General features: G+C 49.7%; 8 protein-coding genes across 8 annotated transcripts; 3 read left to right on the top strand and 5 right to left on the bottom strand.

Annotated features, from left to right (window-relative positions):
• Positions 1-1,072: 1,072 nt before the first annotated feature.
• On the top strand, positions 1,073-2,221 carry Aspvir_009507 (NAD(P)/FAD-dependent oxidoreductase; the record flags this gene model as incomplete). The annotated part of the gene is made up of 1 exon (XM_043272649.1): positions 1,073-2,221. One exon carries the CDS (start codon positions 1,073-1,075, stop codon positions 2,219-2,221), a length of 1,149 nt encoding a protein of 382 aa, XP_043128584.1.
• A 1,892-nt stretch (positions 2,222-4,113) lies between these two features.
• Aspvir_009506 (uncharacterized protein) lies at positions 4,114-5,283 on the bottom strand (the record flags this gene model as incomplete). Its single annotated transcript, XM_043272648.1, has 3 exons — positions 4,114-4,404; positions 4,479-4,722; positions 4,787-5,283. The coding sequence occupies 3 exons, from the start codon at positions 5,281-5,283 to the stop codon at positions 4,114-4,116; spliced, it is 1,032 nt and encodes a 343-aa protein (XP_043128583.1).
• Positions 5,284-7,044: 1,761 nt separating this feature from the next.
• Aspvir_009505 (uncharacterized protein) lies at positions 7,045-7,666 on the top strand (the record flags this gene model as incomplete). Its single annotated transcript, XM_043272647.1, has 2 exons — positions 7,045-7,379; positions 7,435-7,666. 2 exons carry the CDS (start codon positions 7,045-7,047, stop codon positions 7,664-7,666), a joined length of 567 nt encoding a protein of 188 aa, XP_043128582.1.
• Positions 7,667-8,029: 363 nt separating this feature from the next.
• On the top strand, positions 8,030-8,971 carry Aspvir_009504 (homocysteine S-methyltransferase family protein; the record flags this gene model as incomplete). Its single annotated transcript, XM_043272646.1, has 1 exon — positions 8,030-8,971. The coding sequence occupies one exon, from the start codon at positions 8,030-8,032 to the stop codon at positions 8,969-8,971; it is 942 nt and encodes a 313-aa protein (XP_043128581.1).
• A 136-nt stretch (positions 8,972-9,107) lies between these two features.
• Positions 9,108-10,078, bottom strand: Aspvir_009503 (class II aldolase/adducin family protein; the record flags this gene model as incomplete). The annotated part of the gene is made up of 3 exons (XM_043272645.1): positions 9,108-9,464; positions 9,510-9,817; positions 9,868-10,078. 3 exons carry the CDS (start codon positions 10,076-10,078, stop codon positions 9,108-9,110), a joined length of 876 nt encoding a protein of 291 aa, XP_043128580.1.
• Positions 10,079-10,510: 432 nt separating this feature from the next.
• Aspvir_009502 (GFA family protein) lies at positions 10,511-11,020 on the bottom strand (the record flags this gene model as incomplete). Its single annotated transcript, XM_043272644.1, has 2 exons — positions 10,511-10,867; positions 10,937-11,020. 2 exons carry the CDS (start codon positions 11,018-11,020, stop codon positions 10,511-10,513), a joined length of 441 nt encoding a protein of 146 aa, XP_043128579.1.
• Positions 11,021-11,303: 283 nt separating this feature from the next.
• On the bottom strand, positions 11,304-13,648 carry Aspvir_009501 (putative proteinase; the record flags this gene model as incomplete). Its single annotated transcript, XM_043272643.1, has 5 exons — positions 11,304-11,534; positions 11,614-11,674; positions 11,907-13,116; positions 13,166-13,355; positions 13,406-13,648. 5 exons carry the CDS (start codon positions 13,646-13,648, stop codon positions 11,304-11,306), a joined length of 1,935 nt encoding a protein of 644 aa, XP_043128578.1.
• Positions 13,649-17,619: 3,971 nt separating this feature from the next.
• On the bottom strand, positions 17,620-19,277 carry Aspvir_009500 (putative MFS transporter; the record flags this gene model as incomplete). Its single annotated transcript, XM_043272642.1, has 2 exons — positions 17,620-18,961; positions 19,093-19,277. 2 exons carry the CDS (start codon positions 19,275-19,277, stop codon positions 17,620-17,622), a joined length of 1,527 nt encoding a protein of 508 aa, XP_043128577.1.
• Between the last annotated feature and the right edge of the window lie 204 nt (positions 19,278-19,481).

Here is a 19,481-nt window from a genome sequence, read left to right as displayed (position 1 = left end):
CCATATGGCAATTCGATATCCTTACTATATGACGATTCAAATCATTCGATATCCCTACTATATGGCAATTCGATATCCTTACCATATGGCGATTCGATATCCTTACTATATGACGATTCGAATCCCTACCATATGATGATTCAAATCATTTGATATCCCTACCATATAGTGATTCAAATCCCTACTATATGACGATTCGAATCATTTGATATCCCTACTATATAGCGATTTGAATCATTTAATATACCTAAGGGAAGCAAAATTGAAATCTAAAAACAGTTGGGTGCTTATTGCTGGCAGAAAATATCAAACGTCTTACATACCCACAGACCTACAGATGTTTTTTCGGATTTGTCCCAATGGCTTGCCGTAAAAGGGTATCTTTGAGGGGCGTGGGTTGCGGGGAGGGAACAGAACCCCACGTTTCGACTTTGGAGGAAACACAGATAAACAGAATTGGTCGGTCAGCATTATATCACAGCCATTTATCGGAGTTTTTCGTCCTTGCTGCTGGTAGACTGCAGATGTGATTGTCACGACTCACAGACACCTCATCCCTTGTCCATCCGAGACCGGCGATGAATGATTGTAAAGCTGGTCCCGGAGCCAGATACCTTACTAAGCTACTCCTTAAAAGTACATTACCTACTCCACCATCCCAATAATCTGCCTGGTAAACAATTAGTGGTTTGTGGGTGGTGATCAAAAGTCTTGCATTCACCTTGTAGTATTGTCGGTCAAGGAAAGTCCGTCGCAGATAATTCCTTCGCTGTCTGGTGTTGACTCAAATAAGCCAGTTGTGTTTCAAAAACGTGCTGACCTGAAGGATTTATGAACCAGCCAACGGGCCAATCCCCAGCTACCCAGGTGCACCTCTGACGAGATAAGGTTAGGGCAGCCTCGAAGGAAAAGCTAAAACCTTGTTCTGTTTCTAAGCATTAGTAATTATATAACTCAGCGAACATGCTTTGCGCTACTCAGAAAAAGACAGGGGTAACTATAAATATGAGTTTAGATCAACAACCAGCAATCGGTGAACCACGGAGAATATCAAAGAGAAGATTTGACCGCCATGACATCAACCAAAACAACTGTTGTGATAATTGGTGCTTCCTTTGCCGGGGCACCAATTGCGCATTCTCTGCTCAAAGATGTCGCAACGGTGAAGGTTATTCTGATCAACCCCTCTCCAACATTCTACTTCTCCATTGCCGCCCCCCGGATCATGGCCAAACCCACAGCCTTCCGGCCAGAGCAATACTTGATCCCAATTGAGTCGGCATTCAAACAATATCCCTCGGAATCTTTCGAGTTTGTTCAAGGATGGGTGACGGCCATCAATCCCGAAGACAAGTCCGTCATGGTTGACGGTCAAACGACCATCCAATTTGACTACCTGGTCATTGCCGCGGGGAGCACCACCCCTTCAACGACCCGCAGCGACATCCCCGTTCCCTTCAAGCAGTCCAACGCCGATAATATGGCAACGCTGATTGGCAATGCGCAGCAGGCTATCTCATCAGCCTCGCAGATTGTCATAGCCGGTGCAGGTCCAATCGGTGTCGAACTCGCCGGGGAAATCGCCGAAGCCGCGCAAGACCAAGGAAAATCAGTAAAGATTACTCTTGTCTCTGCTTCGGATCGCGTATTACCGATGCTCAAGACGTCAGCCAGCAAAGCTGCGGAAAGCCTGCTTACCCAGAAAAATGTGACGATCATCTCGTCGCAAGCAGTCACAGATGCGATTCTGTCCACCAACGGGACGTGGAACATATCTCTCAGTAAAGGACAGCAGCTCGCCGCCGATCTGTACATTCCCACAACGGGCGTCCTACCCAACAACAGCTTTATTCCTCAACAATGCCTGGATGTTGACGGCTGGGTGAGAGTGGACCATGAGCTTCGCGTACAGGGCGGACAGAATGCACCCTTACCCATCTACGCGGCAGGCGATATAACCAACAATTCGATGCGCCTCTCCTTCAAGGCTGCTGAGCAGGCTTCAGTTGTTGCTGCAAACATAAAGAACGACATTCTTGGCTCAAAGTACAAGAGGAGGGTGTATGATCAAGGAGATAGCATTATGATGATAGTCCCTGTCGGGGCGTCGGGTGGAACGGGGCAGCTGTTCGGTATGACGCCCTGGAGCTTCATGGTCAAGTTAGTCAAGGGGAAAGACTTTTTTGTCTCCAAGGCGCCTTCGTCTATTGGGGCAAGTTAATGGCATGACCTGCTGACTCTCACCTCATGTTGTTGGTTCATCTATTCGGACTGAACCCGCCCCTTACCACAGTAGTTTTACTCTCCCATAGAAGATCTAAGAACTCAGGCTCCATTGCTCTCCAAAATCAGGCGTTCCTTGCTTTTATATAGATTAATAATTATTAGACAGATAGCTTATACCCAGTCAACTACTATGTACTCCGATGAACATTACTGAATACATAGTATATAAAACAGCCTTGTTGGGGATTGGGTTCCAATTATTGGTAACGAATCTTTCCGTTTAACTTGAGCAAGGTTCATCAAGCCGATATGCAAAAAATGCGTACCACCAACCCCAATCCAACTCGATCGCGTCAGCTAATCTCACAGTGACAACGTTGGTGCCTATGTATGTCAATATTTCTAGCACTGCTTTAGGCGATTATTAGAACCACCTACCTGCTGGAATCCTGAAAGTTCCCCAGAATCCTCCATGGGAGATGCTCACATAAGGTGATGGAGCATCAATTCCGACTCCCAGTTTGTCCAGCCCAGGCAAATGTTCCCTATTAGACATTTCGTTCTCTGGCAAAGTCAAAGGTCCGTGGGTCTTCCCAATTAGCTTATTATCAGCATAGACTTCAAATACTTCTGCAGGGCTCCAATTATCAGCAATAGTGAGCAGGATGTCACGACCCCTAGTTTCAAATGCAATTGGGATATCTGCAGTCACTCCAAGCTTCCAACCACCACCTTGGCTTCTTTGGTTTTTCCAATCTTGCAATTGCCTTCCCACACAAGGTGTGTAATTCCCACAAGCCCCGTAGAATGTATATTGGGCTCTAGCTGCCCCCTTATTGACGACACGGACATTGCTTGCCAATGTACCTAGAAAGATTGTTATTGGCATCGGTTGCCACTTGTAGAAAGCCACATAGGCGCTCTTACCAGCTGGAATGAAAAAGTCTCTTCCGTCATGCTCATCAATCTTGGTTCCGTTAATGGAGACTTCTAGCATGCCGGCTTCAGAAGCTGTGAGCCAAGTGTCCACCGAATAGCGATAGGGGATCCTGTCTTTTCTTCGAGCATCATATCTCATATTTGGATGTGGTGATCCGATAGCCCCCATTCCAGAATAGAGTTGCTCATTTCCATAGTGATATTTCAGCCACTTGCATGCTGGGCCTGGCTTTTCAGGGGTTGGCTTTTCGGGCGTTGTAACCTCAATTTGACAATTCCTTCCATCTGCACCACAGTTGGAGTAAGCCATCCATGCCCTGGTCGCATTGAAGTCGTCACCCAGGTTCTGAACCTCCGTTCTGAGCCGCAGGATCGAATGTAGACGGAGCGATCGTAATCTTGCTGTCCGGGATACTACAGTAGCGTATCATCTGCTCATGTTGTTCTCGAAACCGAGTAGGTCGAAGACAGAACCACGCGACTTCCCGTCGTTGGTAACTGACAAGATGAATGCTAGGTGGCAGTCTCACCTGCACGATGTTTTCCCCGCTTCCAGAGCCGCTTGCTCTTCCTGAAGGCATTCATTGTGGAGGATTTGCTCGACACAGTGATATAGATCAGCGCTCTCCGATTTCAGAAAGCTAAATGCAGAAGAGCAGACTGGTATAGTAAAAAGATTGGGCGGGAGATTAAATAGGATCATGGAAAGGAAGTTGATGTCGGTGGAACGTACTGGGTTCCTGAGATTATACATAGTAAGAAGATATTAAGAAGTTTACAAAGATCCATATGCTTGTTGGATCGGAATCAACCGTAAATAGCCATTTTGTAAAGACAGATGAGAAGTACAATCACTGGAGAGCCATAAGATCAGAAGCCATGTCGGATACCCTTTGTATTTCAAAAGCGCACAGTGAACAAATCGTCGAAAGATCAGAAAGAACAGGTTCAAGGTGCAGCAGCAGTATTTTCGGTTTCAGCAGCCTCCTCCTCCTCCTTAACAGATGATTCAATATTATCATCCTCCTCAAATGGCACAAAGTCCTCCAAAGTAAAGCCACGAGTGTCACCTACTGGCTTGCTAGCCATCCACTGTATGAAGAGAGTCGTCGAGGAGCTCAAAGTCGCACGCGTAGAGAAGTCGTACAGCATTGACTTGCGGATCACCAGTTTGTCGCCATTAAAAAAAGCTTGTATTATCCTTGCTTTGTAGTCGGACATGATCGAGAACATAAGAACCTGGGATAACAGAAATCCCAAATCAGCGACTGACGCTCTCCGAACACAATGGCGCTGAATCAAATTGTACTTACCGGTATGACTACCTCATCCTGATAACACTCGAGTTCAAGACGAGTAATCGTAGTGGCAAGGATGGCGAGGATTTCACCTCTGAGGAGTTCCTCAGTACCTTTGAAGCTGTAAAATTCAAATATACACATAATATGAGGAAGAGGGGTGGATTGTGCCTCCCACCAAGCCGCGGGCGAGGGCGAGTAACCGCGCTGTCTGTAGACGCCAGGCATGAAGTACTCCTGTATAAAATCAGGGAATTCGCTGCGAGAAATGAGATACATCAGCAAGAACATTCCTGGTAACTGAGACGAAGTGAGGCACGTACGCTTGTCTCCATGCTGTAATGTCGATCAATCGTCCTCGGCGACCTGGGATCCCGTTCCTGCGAAACAAGCCAAAGTGCCGCATAAGACGGTAGGACACCACCTGCGAGGTGTCATCTTCCTTAGTCTTATCGAATATATTTTCATAGTTCTGATAGTCTTTTGTGGCACTGTCTTCAGGTGTGATTTGATGATTTTTGAGGGTCTCAAGCGGAAATGGGTCAAAAAAGTTCGGAGCGGGGATTCCATTGGCATACTCCCCGTCGTCCTTCAGGTCCAAAGTTTCACAGCGAATCTTCAACTTGTCATAAGTTGTTGGATCAAAGAAGGGTTTGCCCAAGTCATAAGCCTTCCTGTAGATGCTGTCAAGGTCGTCGATCAGCTTAGCACAGCGTTCCTTGAATTCCCGCTCTTTCCGTAACACCTGCTCATTTTCCCGCAGCGACGGCCCCTTGACGAAGGGCAGGCAAAGGCCCCTCCAGGTCTCCCACGTGCTCATCTTGGGGGTTACGTCTGGTTCGAAATGCTTTTCTGAACGGCTTCTTCAGCCTCACTGGTAATTTTGAAAGTTGATCAGACGTCGTGATACCGAGTCGGGCGACGACTCTCCTTGAAGGCTTGAAGAAAAGAGAACGTCAAAGTGTCGTTGGGGAAAATGAAAAGAAAGGGAAAATGGGACAGGGTTCAGTTGGCGGAAATGATGAGACAATTTGTCTCAGGTAAGGTAAGCTCAACGATCATCCAAGATTCAAGAGATTGGATGGCAAATCAGCATCTCATCTCAAGAAAAATAACCTTAGAATAAAAGCCCATGACAGCTGATACCTAGTCTGTATTAGGTACCGCGCCTGGACGACCCTGCGAGGGACGGCTTCCTATTGGTTCAATAGTCCGTCACCTGTGGGGCGGTGGGTACCCGCATCGCTCTTCCGCAAGGTGAACTCAAACTATACGCTGTACCTGGCCATCCTAAGCTAATGAATATGAGAATCCCAGCGACTATCGGGGAATGGCTAGAGCTTCGCAACAGTCATAAGCTCAAAAACAAGACCTTGAGCAATCTAGGCAATCTCAGATCAGGGTCGAATGTCAAACCAGAGCAATTTATACTATTTCGGACCATCTGGCTACCATTGGAGAACAGAGACGGGTTCAAAGCGGCGTCGGGAATTCAGCCAAAGCATTGGATTGGGCGGAAGCGGGGAACGTTCTGAATGGTTCCACGTCCCTTCAAAAGTTTCTGCAATTGGCCAAGGGAACCGTGAGTTTGGTCGATCTGAACGAATTGGACAGTGCATGAATCTTTGCATTTAACTTGAGCATAGTTCTTAAATTCTAACTGCCAGTTTCACCAGGCCAGACAAGTGTTCTCCATTAGACATTTCAGCTTCTGGCAAAGTCAAAGGTCCATTGGTCTTCCCAATTAGCTGATAATCAGCATAGACTTCAAATACTTCTGCAGGGCCCCCATTATCAGCAATAGTGAGCATGATGTCACTTTAAGAGGCGAAATGCTTTCACTGCGTCCTTTCATTCACCATCCTGATTCCTTGGGTCTCCATTCACTGCCAGCTTAGCTTCCTCTACTGCCATCATTCGCGCGGCCTTTAGAATATCTCTCTTAACTTCCTGAATATCCAATAATCAGTTTCAACAAATATACCAAGGAGTTTGACGATTCCTTGTCCAAGAAGTCATCCGGCTTTTGGAGCCCAGAGACGGGACAGTCAGGTATGTATAAAGGAACAACACAAGCCATAAATCAAGCAGGGACCTTATTTTTATCAGGGCTTCCTAAAACAGATCGACACTGATATGATATCCTATTAGGCCTATAAGTCAGCGCCCAGTTTTTGCTGAAATTGGGCATTGATTCAAACCAGAACGACCTAGGTATTCCATCAATATTGGCAATCATCGGATATGCAAACGATGTTCCAGTTCAGTCGCATGGATCAGCCGAGGTTATCCGTTGGCTGAAGCGCCAGGGCAGGAGAGCGGCCTGAATGGCTCTAGGTAGATATGCCCATTACCACCGACATCTTTTCTATGAATATGTGGCTGACAGATTAGTTGGATCATCATCGAATAAGGCCTCGTTACCTCGAGTACATGGATCGCACCCTGCCAACGACCACAACTCAACAGGACGCTTTTATAATGGTGAACTCTATTCTCCGTGGAGGATTGATAGGGCCTACCGCTAAGAGAGCAGTGACGCTCAGCAGACTGAGATGTTCGTCGCTGGACATCAAGGGCCATGAAGGCTTCGCATCCTACCTCGCCAGATGAAAAGGAAGTGAACGTGCACTTAGTCCTGCTAATCCAGGAGCTAGTCAACCTAAAGAGGTCGTCCAGTATCCAGTGCACAGTTACGCGTGTCCGGTTTGTTCCCAAATTTGGGACACAATCATACACGGCCGTTGTTGATGGCGTGGTACAGTCCAGGAGGACAGACAAAGTTCTGTCCATCCTGGAGGTAAAGCCGACGCCTAGGTTTGGGAAGCAGGCTCCTGTCCAGATGCAGGAGACGGCCGAGGCCGTTGGATGGCTCAAGCACCAATCTGAGGGAGTTCCGAAGCTCCAGGAAGGAAGGTAGATATAACTCACCATCAACGTAATTTTTATAGATACATGGCTAACAGATCAGTCGCCTCATAATTTACCAGGGCAAAAAGGAGGTGTTCCTCACCCTCGCGGCTCCAGGTGCTCGTTACGTTGAGTACCTGGCCAGGACAGTCCCGACCACCACCGCCGAACCTGAGGAATTCATGAAGATGCAGTCCTTTGGACCTTGGAGCATCAAGAAGGAGACTCACCTCCAAAGCCTATGCTGGGCACTGCTGGCATTTCTGTCAGCCGCTGAGGAGGTGGCGCACTAAGCCATCTTCTCCATCTGCCTGGCTGTTGCGTTGAGTTGATGGACGGTTGCTTGGTGGGGGGAGCTTGGCGAGTTCTATTCGGACGGCTGATGAGATCTCGTACGGGCGGGTATGTGGCGTACTATGACTATGGGGTTAACCTGCACATACAATGAGGATTTTCTTCGGCTTTGCGTGACTTGTGTTCAACCTCTCCAGTCTCCACACTTCTGGCTATCCCCACCCCATTGTGCGGGGATCCATCAATATCCGCCAGGCGGGCAGACAGTCGAGACTTTATTTCAACCACACTCATTCCATATCGCTGCTCTTAACGTATCTCCATCTGTCTCATTCAACCCAACCTAAACAACATCACTCAACATGGCCCTGCCACAACTCCTCTCCCCCAAACCCTTCCTCACAGAATGCGGCATGGAAACATGCCTCGTCTACAAAGACAAAGTCCACCTCCCCTGCTTCTCCTCCCTGCCTCTAGTCGACTCCGAGTCCGGCCGCAAACTCATCTCCCACTACTACAACTCATACATCTCCATCGCTGCCACCAACGGCACCGGTATCGTCCTAGACACTCGCACCTGGCGTGGCGCCACACCCTGGGCGCAACCCATGGGTTTCTCCACTGGGAAACTCCTCGACCTTAATCGCGCCGCGGTACGACTAGCCAAGGAAGCTAGGAATAACGCCATGGGCGGGGAGAACAATATTCCCATCGTGATCAGCGGGACGATGGGGCCTCTGCGAGACGCGTACGAGGATACGAGTGCATCGATCACCCTGGAGGATGCGCGCGAGGGGTACAAGGAGCAGGTGGGGGTGCTTGCGGATGCGGGGGTGGATTTGCTGGCGATTATGACGATGACGAATTTGAATGAGGCGATTGCGGTGGTGGAGTTGGCGAGGGAGGTGCGCTTGCCGGTTGTTGTGGTGTTTAGTATTGAGTCTGATGGGAGGTTGCTTGGTGGGAGGAGCTTGGAGAGTGCTATTCGCACGGTTGATGAGAGTACGGGTGGGTATGTGGCGTACTATGGCGTTAACTGTGCGCATCCGCTGCGGATTTCTGCGGCGTTGCGCGATGTGCCGGAGGATGTGCGCGGGAGGATTGGATTGATCAAGGGGAATGCGAGTCTGAAGAGTCATGATGAGCTGGATAATAGTGAGACCCTTGATCGGGGGGATATTTCTGTCTTTACGGATGGGTTTGAGGGCGTGTTGCCGTTGGTTCCTAATGTCAAGGTTATTGGGGGGTGTTGCGGTACCGACGAAGAGCATCTGGAAGCTATCGCTAAACGGTGCATCAAATAGATCTTCGGTGGGGAGTATTACGCATTGGATATAGCTTATTCTCGCTGAGAGTGTACATAGTTTGACAATATGAAGCATCATATTCGATTCGAGAAACGCGCCCGCGCTGTACTTGCCAGCAGAATGAGATAGCTGCCTACTTCAAATAGTCCCCGTTCGTCTCCTGATGAATCACATCAAACATGGGCTTCGCACTGAACCACCCAGCTATCGGAGTCCCAACCGTCTTGTAAGTGAATGCAGCATCCGCATCATCAATCTTAATAGTCTGTCCGCCCCGTCCAGCAGCCGCAGCGTCCGCTAAGAGTTGCGCATAGCAGCACTTTTCCAGAGAAACAAACCAGAAGACGGTCTCTTCAACCGTCCGACCAACAGTCAGAAGACCATGGTTCTGCAGCAACGCTGCCTTCTTATTCCCAAGCTCTCGAGCAATGTTCTTGCCTTCTTCCTCCGCAAGAACGACACCGTTGAATTGCTTGTAGACAATGTGGTCCTGCGACTGTCAGCTTTTATGCGCAGCTCGTGCAGGGAAACGTACATTGTAGAATGCGCACGAATCCTGAGTAATGATATCCAGCGGTCGTCCCAGAGTGCAGAAAGCTCGGCCATGAAGGCTGTGGCTGTGCGCAGCACACACGACATCGGGTCTAGCAGCATGGATGGCGGAATGAATCATGAACGCCGCTGCGTTGAGCAAGCGAACCTCGCCTCCATCGACGACTTGCCCTTCGTGATTCACGCGAATCAAATCAGACGCCTTGATTTGCGAGAATGCTACGCCGAACGGATTGACCCAGAAAGTGTCCGGTTCAACGGGATCACGCAGCGTGATATGGCCGGCCACACCTACCATTGTCAATCAGTGGAAATACGTTCCGGAACTATGGTGGTCATACCCTCGTCGTATCCATACTTGCCGAAAATGCGAAACGCGGCCGCTAGACGTCCTTTGAGGTACTCACGCTCCTCCATTTTGTCCTCGAATACTGGTTGCTTGGGCGTAGTCATCTTAACCTTGGCCTTTTCCGCACCGGCCGCCTGGGACGACTCTGGTGATTGGAGGGTGACATTGGAGGAGACGGTTTCTGTGGCGGTTGGAGGGGCCATTTCGACAGGGCTATTTTATATATCAATAAATCTCTTTTGGATTGCCAGGATTATAGGATAGTTGTATTATGTTAAATATCAGCGAAAACTGAGGACTATGTTTGTAGTCTGGTGGTGACATGACATCAACCCCAGATTATGCGGAGTTTATCGTTCTAAGCGGGGTAAGTTCGTTGCGCCCTGCATTGCCGATCAGCATCCGAGGTTTCGTACCCATCAACCGAATCATCGGACCATGGTTATCATTACAAGGCCAATGGTTTCACTCGTGGCTACAATTATAGCTTCAGTGTCAGATGCGACGAATGGGTACCTTTTATCCTTTCACGCTTATGAGTCCAATGCGAAAACTACAAGGTGACAATATATATCTTGGGCAATCAACCGGTCTCTCCATCTATCGCAAAAACCACCACAGGAAACGACCTTCCACTAGCCCATAGATTTGTCCAGCCGCGTGATATTCTCATCCTTCATCTGCTCAACCCACTTATCCTTGCGAACACACCAGATCTCCATCGCCAACTCCCCACATTCATCCCTGTACGGATCATCCAGCGTCCCCGTTTTGATAACAATGATTTCGTCCTGACCACTCGGCTCAGACGTGAAGGGCGTCCCACAGTCCCCGCAGAACATCCGGAGAACACCTGCGCCGCGCTCGCTCTTATCGATGTAAAGTTTCGGCTGGCCCTTGGTCCAGTGGAGGCTTGTCTTGGGGACGACAATGTTGGCGGAGAAGCCGGAGCCAGTGTAGCGTTTGCAGTTAATGCAATGGCAGAGAATAACCTATGAGACGAGTTGCAGGTCAGTGAATGATTGGTGAGAGCTTGGAGACTGTAGGGTGAGAATAAGGACCTTGGGAGTTGTGGAGTCGGGGAGATCGATCCGGTACGTCACGGCGTTGCAGAGGCAGGTGCCTGTATAGGACTTTTGAGACATGTTGACTAGATATCGAGTCCAATTGTTTGTTTCTACCGTCTAATTAATTTTATGGAAACGGTTCACTTAATGCGAAGCTGAATAAATATTGTTGTCTTCCAGTCAGCAGCAAAGAGCTGCATAGGTGAGGAGAGGGGTAAAGTGTTATGTAAGCAGGGATGACAACAGGGCGCAAAAGAACCTCGCGCGTGCGGACAAAAGTGGAGATAACTACAGGCTTGCGAGTGTTACCGTGATGAACAATATCAGAAATAGAGTATTCTCTGATGAAGACAAGGTATATTTAGGTGAACGGCAGCCTTCGGCTCAGTTGGTTGGCTTGAGCAACCATATTCATCAACGCGTCGTACATGGCTCTATCTGCAGCGTTCATTGCCTGAAAGGACCCTGACTTCCCCAACAGCGGCTTCAAGTCGGCACCGCAGACAGTTCCCGGATCGGGCAACACGCCGCTCTGGAAATAAGCGCGAATAGCCTTGCTCACGCACAGCGATGGTGCGGCTAAGGTGGTGTGCTACTGATGGTTAGAGTCGGAATTGACGACATTCTCTGACAACGTAAGGTGATAGAATGGTAGGAGGGATAATGCTTACTCCTTCCGAGTCTTGTTGGAGTACGACTGATGCAGGGAAGTTTTTAGACATCTTCTTCGCACTGCGAATCACCAACAGTCAGCATAGTGGTGGAATTGCGGAGAGAACATGAGATTAGAGACCTGCCTTCTCAACGGAGTGACTGGATCCAGAGTATTGCTCACAAGAAGAATTGGATGAGATGTATTGCCTGTGTACGGCCCTATCAAGATTTGGTGAGAAAAGAGCGTATTAGATTGATGGCCAGCATACCTGTCAACTGCCATTTCGGCCTCGACGTGTGCCCAACGCACCCTAGTGCAGTGGCAGCAGCCCAATAATCCCCCAAGGTAAAACTCAGGGCTTTCTGAGACGCCCATGCTTCTTGGAAACGTGCTTGGTCCATGTGTAGATATGGGGCATCGGAGCATAAGATTGCCGACATGGCATAGAGTTCATTCGCCCCTTTCTCAAGACACTTGTCAGACCACGGCCCTGTTCGCATGCATTGGTTAGATGGACACGAAGGCGAGCGAGATCGCTGTTTGAAGTCGGCCATCGGAGACCCATCACCCTCGGCCAGTGACTTTGCGTAGTGTGCTAGCAGAGGAAATACAAGTAGAGGTTGGTACACCGAGTAGCGAAGAACAGATTTCAGATCGGTCCACGTAAGGACTTCAGGCCCCCGCGTGGCTGACGGTGCTACTGGCAGTGATGCGTTGTATAGCGCCGCTTCTAGTTCCAGATATGCGGCTTTGATGGCTGCAGGGCCTCCTTGCGTATAGAAGGGACATCCATCTAGCCCCGAAATGTCGCAGTAGAATGCAAAACGGTCGAAGATTGCGTCAGCATCAGCAATCGAGTCAGGTCCTTCCCCAGTGTAGTACTTGTTGACATCAACCACGGCGTCCAGTAGAACACGCTCGATCCGATCAGGAAACATCGTCGCAAAGGTGCTTCCGAGCACAGTTCCGTACGAACGGCCCCAGTACAGAAGCTTCTCTTGTCCTCTCTTCCACGTGGTTCGTGCCACGATTCTCTGTTGTTGGTCATACCCGTAGGTGCGATCGTACTCCCTTTGTTCGACCTGACCTTGCCTTTCCCGCCATTCACCATGTCGCTCAATGATTTCGAGCATATCCCTCGCAACTGGCGGTGTATTAAGATGCTCCCCGAGAGCTTCATCAGTCCCCTCCGGCGCGGACTGTAGTGCCTGGGAGCAAGCAGCGCCAAGAGCAAGGGCACGCTGCCAACTGCGCATGAGGGAATCGTCGGAACTACCCAGCATGCCATCCGCCTCCACCTGGAGCTCCCAGTTCCTCTGCGAAAATGAATCGGGGAAACAGCTGAACCCGGGAGTTGTGTTGTTAACGCCACGTGGATCAAAGCCGATGATATCAAAGTATCGAGCCGACGAGTTCGCAGTTTTCGTGGGCAATGCAGGATCGGCTTCCGCATCAATGATCGTCTGCATGTCCCGACCGGACAACAAAGCCTCTCCGACACCAGAACCGCCAGGGCCCCCTGTCTTCATCAGAGTCTGAGGTGGAAAGAAGGGGGAAGTCGAGAATACCGGGATTGATTAGAACTGCACCGCCATACCGGGAGTCCGTCACCGGGACCTTTGCAGGTAAGCGCGCAATGGCAATAGCCATCTGACGGCCGTGACCGTTCTCTCGATGATAGTCCATAGGCACCTCAAGTCGGGCGCACTGGAAGCCGTCGAAGCAATCATGGTATTCCAGAGATTTAGAAGGTGTAATCTGTGTATGCTGTTAGAATAGAAGCTAATCGAAATAGATCCCTGTCGTACCTGGTCCCAACTGAACGCCGGCGGTGGTGCGTTCTTCTCTCCCTTTGTTGTTGACTGATGGACTCTGTCAGGCAGCATCAACCACAAAAAACCGGCCAATCCCATCAACGCCAGCGCCATGGGACGAGCCTTGTTCCGCCGACCTGGAATAGGCGGAGACGGTCGGGAAGTCCCATTCTGCTTTTCCAGAACCATGGGTGCGTTGGAATCCCTCTTGACGGCATGGAGCGAGGATGAATCCATAATCCCTAAAGATACATTTCGAGGATTTTGACCTGGAGGAGGACCTGCAATGAATCATTTCCCCAACCACAGGGATGGCGCCCTTTGGTGGGCGAGGTGCAGCACCTAGCCCGCTGCTGACCATCCTCGGCATGACAACAAGCAACAGCGAATCATAACACGATGAATTGGGACAAGGGAAAGGCGGCAGTGACCCCAAGAATCTGACTGGATCAGTGAATTGCAAATTTGGCTAGAAAGAATGCAGTTTCGGAGGAGGCCAATACCACAGAGACACTGATCGACCTAAGTGGGGTTATTGCGTCTCACTAGGATTGTTATCGATCCCCGTCCAACCTTTATGGAGAAGTCTCTTTTTCACTTACCACACTTTTATTGGTTTCCTCCAAGATCAGGCCTGTTCCTGACGCGGTGGACATATTTCAATAGATAAGAAGAATGCTATCAGGGGTAGGACTTTGGTAGTGACCGCAGTGGCACAAAATCATCATTCTTTTACTCCTATTATTTTGACGCGTACCGCGTCGGTCATGTGATCCCCCAGCAGTCAGTTTCGAGCTGAGATTCAAAGTGGCCTTGATGGATAGCTGTGGCTCACTTCAAAACCAAATGTAGTTATTATGGGCTGATGAGGAGATCCTAGGTTTGAAGGTCATCTTAATCCTCGCTCTCGAATCTCGAAGAGGAGTAGGCCTCAGGACGCCCTCTTGTCGCTTGTACATTGTTCATCCATAGACGGAAGCAGAGCCCTCAAGCAAGGCACTGTATGGTTCTCATCTGAATAGACGATGCGCTGCCGTGGTCCGAATCAACTACTTGTTGCTCTAGCTGCAATGAGGCAGTCACTGCTTTGCTTCTGTGCTGGATCTACTTGATGTTCGATAGTCCATGTCGATCCTCAGCGTCACTTACTCCTTTCGGCATCCATGGCTTCCTTCCACCCGCAACTCCTTACTGGACGGACCGCTCGCCAATTTGGATATAATATGGACAGACAAGGGTGCGATCTGCCGGTGGAATGTCGGAGATCCCTCGCTAGAATTCCCTTTTTCTCTTCCTTCAAACTGATGATGATCAATACCCTGATTGCATGTCGTCGCGGTGGTTTACTTCCGAGCCGTTGACACTGTGATTGCAACTCGTTGTTTGCACACATCTGGCCCGGATTATCCTTTGATTTTATTCCTTGTTTTCTGATAGTCCACATCGGTCAACTTCTATGGTTCGGATACATCCGCATCTTAGCATCTTCTCCTTCAGATTCTCTCCTATTGCCGGCAAGCGGGCCATTCTGCAAGTAGAGACATAGTATGAAATGATTCTAGATCCGGATATCGATGGGCCTCGATACAAGTATCATTCGGAAGACGGGCCCGATCAACGATCATTTGTCGACCTCGGAAAATGGACAAGCCAACGCTCATAACGACGTTCTCGAGTAAACGATGAAATTCCAAAGGGCGCCAGCGTCACTAGGATCGAAATCATTGACGCAGTGAGCAGCCCGAGAGGCAAATATGTTCTGTATGCTGGGTAGTATATGAGGCTTGTATATGCACGAAACTTACTGATTTAAACTAGGCTGGTAATGGTGATGATCGATTTGTACATACTTTCTTTGACCTCAGAATTTGGCGATGGGTGTTAACCACATTGATGCAGTGAACTGGACAATTCCACGGTGAGTACCTATCGTAACTTTGCAGCGTCCGATTTCATCCAGGTTTCGACGTTGGCGACATTGAACACCGTCACAAGTATCGTTTCCGCTGTCAGCAAACCACCGATTGCCAAATTGTCAACGATTTAGGGAGAGCGGATAACGGACATAATCTCGTAGAAAAATCTCAACTGTCAAATATTCCAATGGCTGATGTGGACTGTGTATGTGACTCATCCAGATGAAGTCATTGATATTCTGTCGGTGCTTGCCTTGGTCATAGAGTTCTGCACGGACAACATAAATATCGATTTCAAGTTTCCAAGATAGCGCTCTAACCCACATGTTTGTCGTGTAATTGACAGACTCTGACGTCCGGTGACAAAGAAACAGCCACTGTCTACGTCTCATCAATCCTCAGCGTGAAAGGCCGAAAGATACGTGGGTAMATGCATAGGCAGGCAGGCATTGGTTCCATACTCCGCTCTTTTCCGCAAAGCTGTTTGCCTCTAAGATGTCTGGTCATATTGGCCATTCCTTTGACGGCCTGAACGGCCTGAAAGGGGTTGGGTCTCAGATTTCCTTCAACTGAGCAGATGATCCCTCTTTGTATGTCAGCATTTTGCCCTCCCTCTGCCTCTCCATCAATGAGGCGGTAGAAGCATAAATACCGTCGTCTCCCTTTCCTGTCCATCAATTATCCATCTCCTATATACCTCCTCTACATCTTCTCTCTTATATATTCCTCCTCGTTATACTCTTACAGCAATGCCGGGCTGAGGTACATTGTCGTCGGAGGTGGTGCATGTGGCCAACGCCCTGGTTTACAACAACAGCAGCTATGGTGCTGCCTTCGGATCCTGAACTGACTATGGCTACCAATATGTCCCTCAGACCTACATGGGGAACTAGGTTGAGAGCCTGCGTGCGGGAAAGGCTCTAGGTGGGTCTACCATGATCAACGGTATGTCTACACCCGTGCCGAAGAAGGCCAGATCGACGCCTGGGAGGAGATTGCTAACGAGGGTTGGGACTGGAAGGACCTCTTCCCTCGCTATGAGGAGAGCAGGGACATTCAGGTTTATACTACCACCCAGGACAGCGCAGGTGACGACTATAACCCTTTATATAACTGCAACTCTGGCCCTCTGCTTGTGGGATGGACTTGTGATATGCAGAACAGCAGCATCCACGCTGAGCTGAATCTCACCTACCAGCACCTGGGTATCCCCCAGACGATTATTGTCCTCTCTATACAGTATGTTCTCGTCACCCTGGCTCCACTTTTATCGATGTCCCGCTCATTGTGTTTACTCAAAGCTCTATACACAAGTATCAAGACCGCCTGGCGATGGCTTTTGTACACACAAGGCCGTGGTCCTGCGTGAAGGACTTCTATCGCGAACAACACAATCTTTTTATCATGCTCCATGGTTTAAGCCACTCGCCACTTCGCATCCATCCATATATTGCCTCCCTTGCTCGTCTTAGATCGCTGATTATTCGGTTGGTATGTTAACTCATCCATCTCTTGACCTGTACTGGACAGTAAAGACCATCTGCTGACTTGCCTTTTATGAAGATAGCTGAGAGCATGGAGTATGGGACAGCCCCTCTGCCGCACCGGGAGAGGCATTTGCGTCGCTGTCCTCCGCCGAACAGGACCTCAAAAATCATCAACAGCTGTGCCACATCGAGGACTTTGAAGTTTCGATCCAGTTTGTCATTATACCGCTTTATAATGCTTCTCGCCAAGTCCATCTCTCGTTCGGTCATAGTTCGTGGTTGCCACGCTTACGCTTCACACACCGCGACACAAATCCAGGCTATATACTTCCATCACCCGGGTCCCACAAAAAATACACTTCGACTACAAAAGGTGCCATGACACATCAAACTCCTTTCCAGCGCCCCTCTACATGATGACGACACAGGTGTACGGGATGTATGAGGGGCCTTGTTTGCGAAAAGTTGGACATTGGTGTCTTTCCGCAAAGCCGGTGAGAGCTTCAGCGGGCGAGCAGTTTACCGTGATGGATGCTGCGGTTTGCCTCGAATTTGTGTGTATGTTCGTAATTTGTATGCTGTCACAGCATCTTGGGGTTGCAGTCGTGTTTGAGGTCGGCAAAGCCGGTCATGGCACCTATGGCAGTAACAAGATATAATGATGCAGGGTTTGTATATAGAAGTTTCCGACTAGTGGAGCAAATAATGTATGTGGATGAAAATGAAAAGACAAACTCCTAGATATCGTACGAACTTATTCATTCCAAATTTCAGTACACGCTGCCAGATATTTAACTCAAAACTATTACAAGATATATCTGAATCCCTCCTGCAGCCGACGCGCAGCCGCAATATCAATACCCTCAATCTCCGCCGTGCGCTCCAACCGCCGCATCTCCTTATCTGTCAGAGTCACCTCGCTATCCTCCAGCCGCTCCTGGCGCTTGTTCAACGAGCGCAGATGGAAGTACATGATGATGGCCATGATGCCACCGAGGGTCTGCAGCCCGATACACACGCCTAGAGCGGGACGGTAGTGCGGGGCGTCCTGCTTGCGGAAGGTGAAGGGGGTCCAGATACTGGCGGAGTTACCGATGGAGTTGATGAAGGCGTAGGCGGCGGCGCGCTTAGCCGGGGGACGATTGATGGCGTTTCCGATCCAGGCGTAGATGGTGCCGTTCTGGGCGAAGATGATGTTCATGAGGAAGAAGGAAAAGTACTTGGGTCCGAAGCCGTCGGTTGTCATGAAGATGATGAAGCCGATGATGGTGACGGGGATGGGGTAGAAGAAGAACCAGAAGCGTTTGCCGAAGCGGTCGGACAAGTGCGAGTGCACCAGGCTGTAGAAGACGACGAAGATGTAGGGCGGTGCGACGAGCAGGAGGGAAATAAAGTGGTTGTAGCCGAGTGTTGCTGTGAGCGTGGGGAAGAAGTTCTGGAAGCCGCTGGCGCCGGTGATGGACATGTAGGCGATGGCGAGAACGTAGGTCTTAATGTCGCTGAAGGCGAGCTTGAGACCCTTGACCTGGCTCATCTTGCCGGCTTCATCCACGTCGGCATCGGCAGCTTCGATGGCCAGTCGGCGGTTGGCGACGTGGCGTTCCTCTTCGGAGAGGAGCTTCCAGGTGGAGGGGAAGTCAGGCAGGAATACCATGACCGCGAGGCCGACGGCTATGGTGATGGAGCCCTCAATAATGTACAGCCATTTCCAGGCTGCGAGGCCGTGTTTCCCATCGAGTCCCTTTAGGATACCGGCCGCGATGAGATTTCCGAATGCTCCGCTGAGCAGGGAGCCCGAGTAGAAGATACTCATGCGCAGAGCTAGCTCCTTCTTGGTATACCACTTGGAGAGGTAGAAGAGCACACCAGCGAAGAATGGAGCCTCGACCAGACCCAGGATGAACCGGCAGGCGATGATTCCACCGAAGCTCTTGACTTGGCTCGTCAGCAGCGAGACCAGGCCCCATGCGGCGGTGAAGAATCCCAGATATAGCGATGGCCGTCCCATATAGTTCAAGATCAGGTTGGACGGCACTTGCATAAGAATGTATCCGACGAAGAGAATGGAAAGACCGGTTTGATAGTCGGCATCGCTGAGCTTTAGATCGCGTTCGAGACCTTGCAGACGAGCAGCCGGGTAATTGTTTCTTCCAAAAAAAAGTCAGTTTTGGTGGCACAACCGTGTTACAACGTAGAAAGGTTGAAGAGAAAATATGCGACCGGTGACTGGCGGCGAGCAAGCAAACAGCCCGACGCAATTATAGGAAGGCATTCCTACCGATCGATATAGTTCATGAGATAAACGAGAATGACAAGCGGCATAATGATAGAGTCAATACGTCGCCGCAGTTTGTTCTCAATCCTCTTCTCTTCCTCGGTCAACTGAGCCAGCTGGATGACCTCCTCGCGGCTCAGCTCAGCCTTCTCCCCCAGAAGGTCTTTGTTGGTGATTACCTCACCCATGTTGATCGAGCCAACCGATAACAAAAAGGGGTTTCTCAAAAAAGAACAAAAATGAGTTAGAGAAGCGACAGAGCCTGAACTTGCAGAAGAAAGCAGGGATCGACCATCTTTTATATACTACGCGCTCAAACTGCCGCGGTACTGCATGATTACACCATGATGTCTGCAAGCTATGCAGTCCTACCTTGACGGGGAACCCCCACG

Source organism: Aspergillus viridinutans (genome assembly GCF_018404265.1).
Source record: "Aspergillus viridinutans IFM 47045 DNA, scaffold_8, whole genome shotgun sequence".
NCBI classification, from domain to species: Eukaryota; Fungi; Ascomycota; class Eurotiomycetes; order Eurotiales; family Aspergillaceae; genus Aspergillus; species Aspergillus viridinutans.
This window is presented reverse-complemented; position numbering and strand designations above follow the sequence as displayed.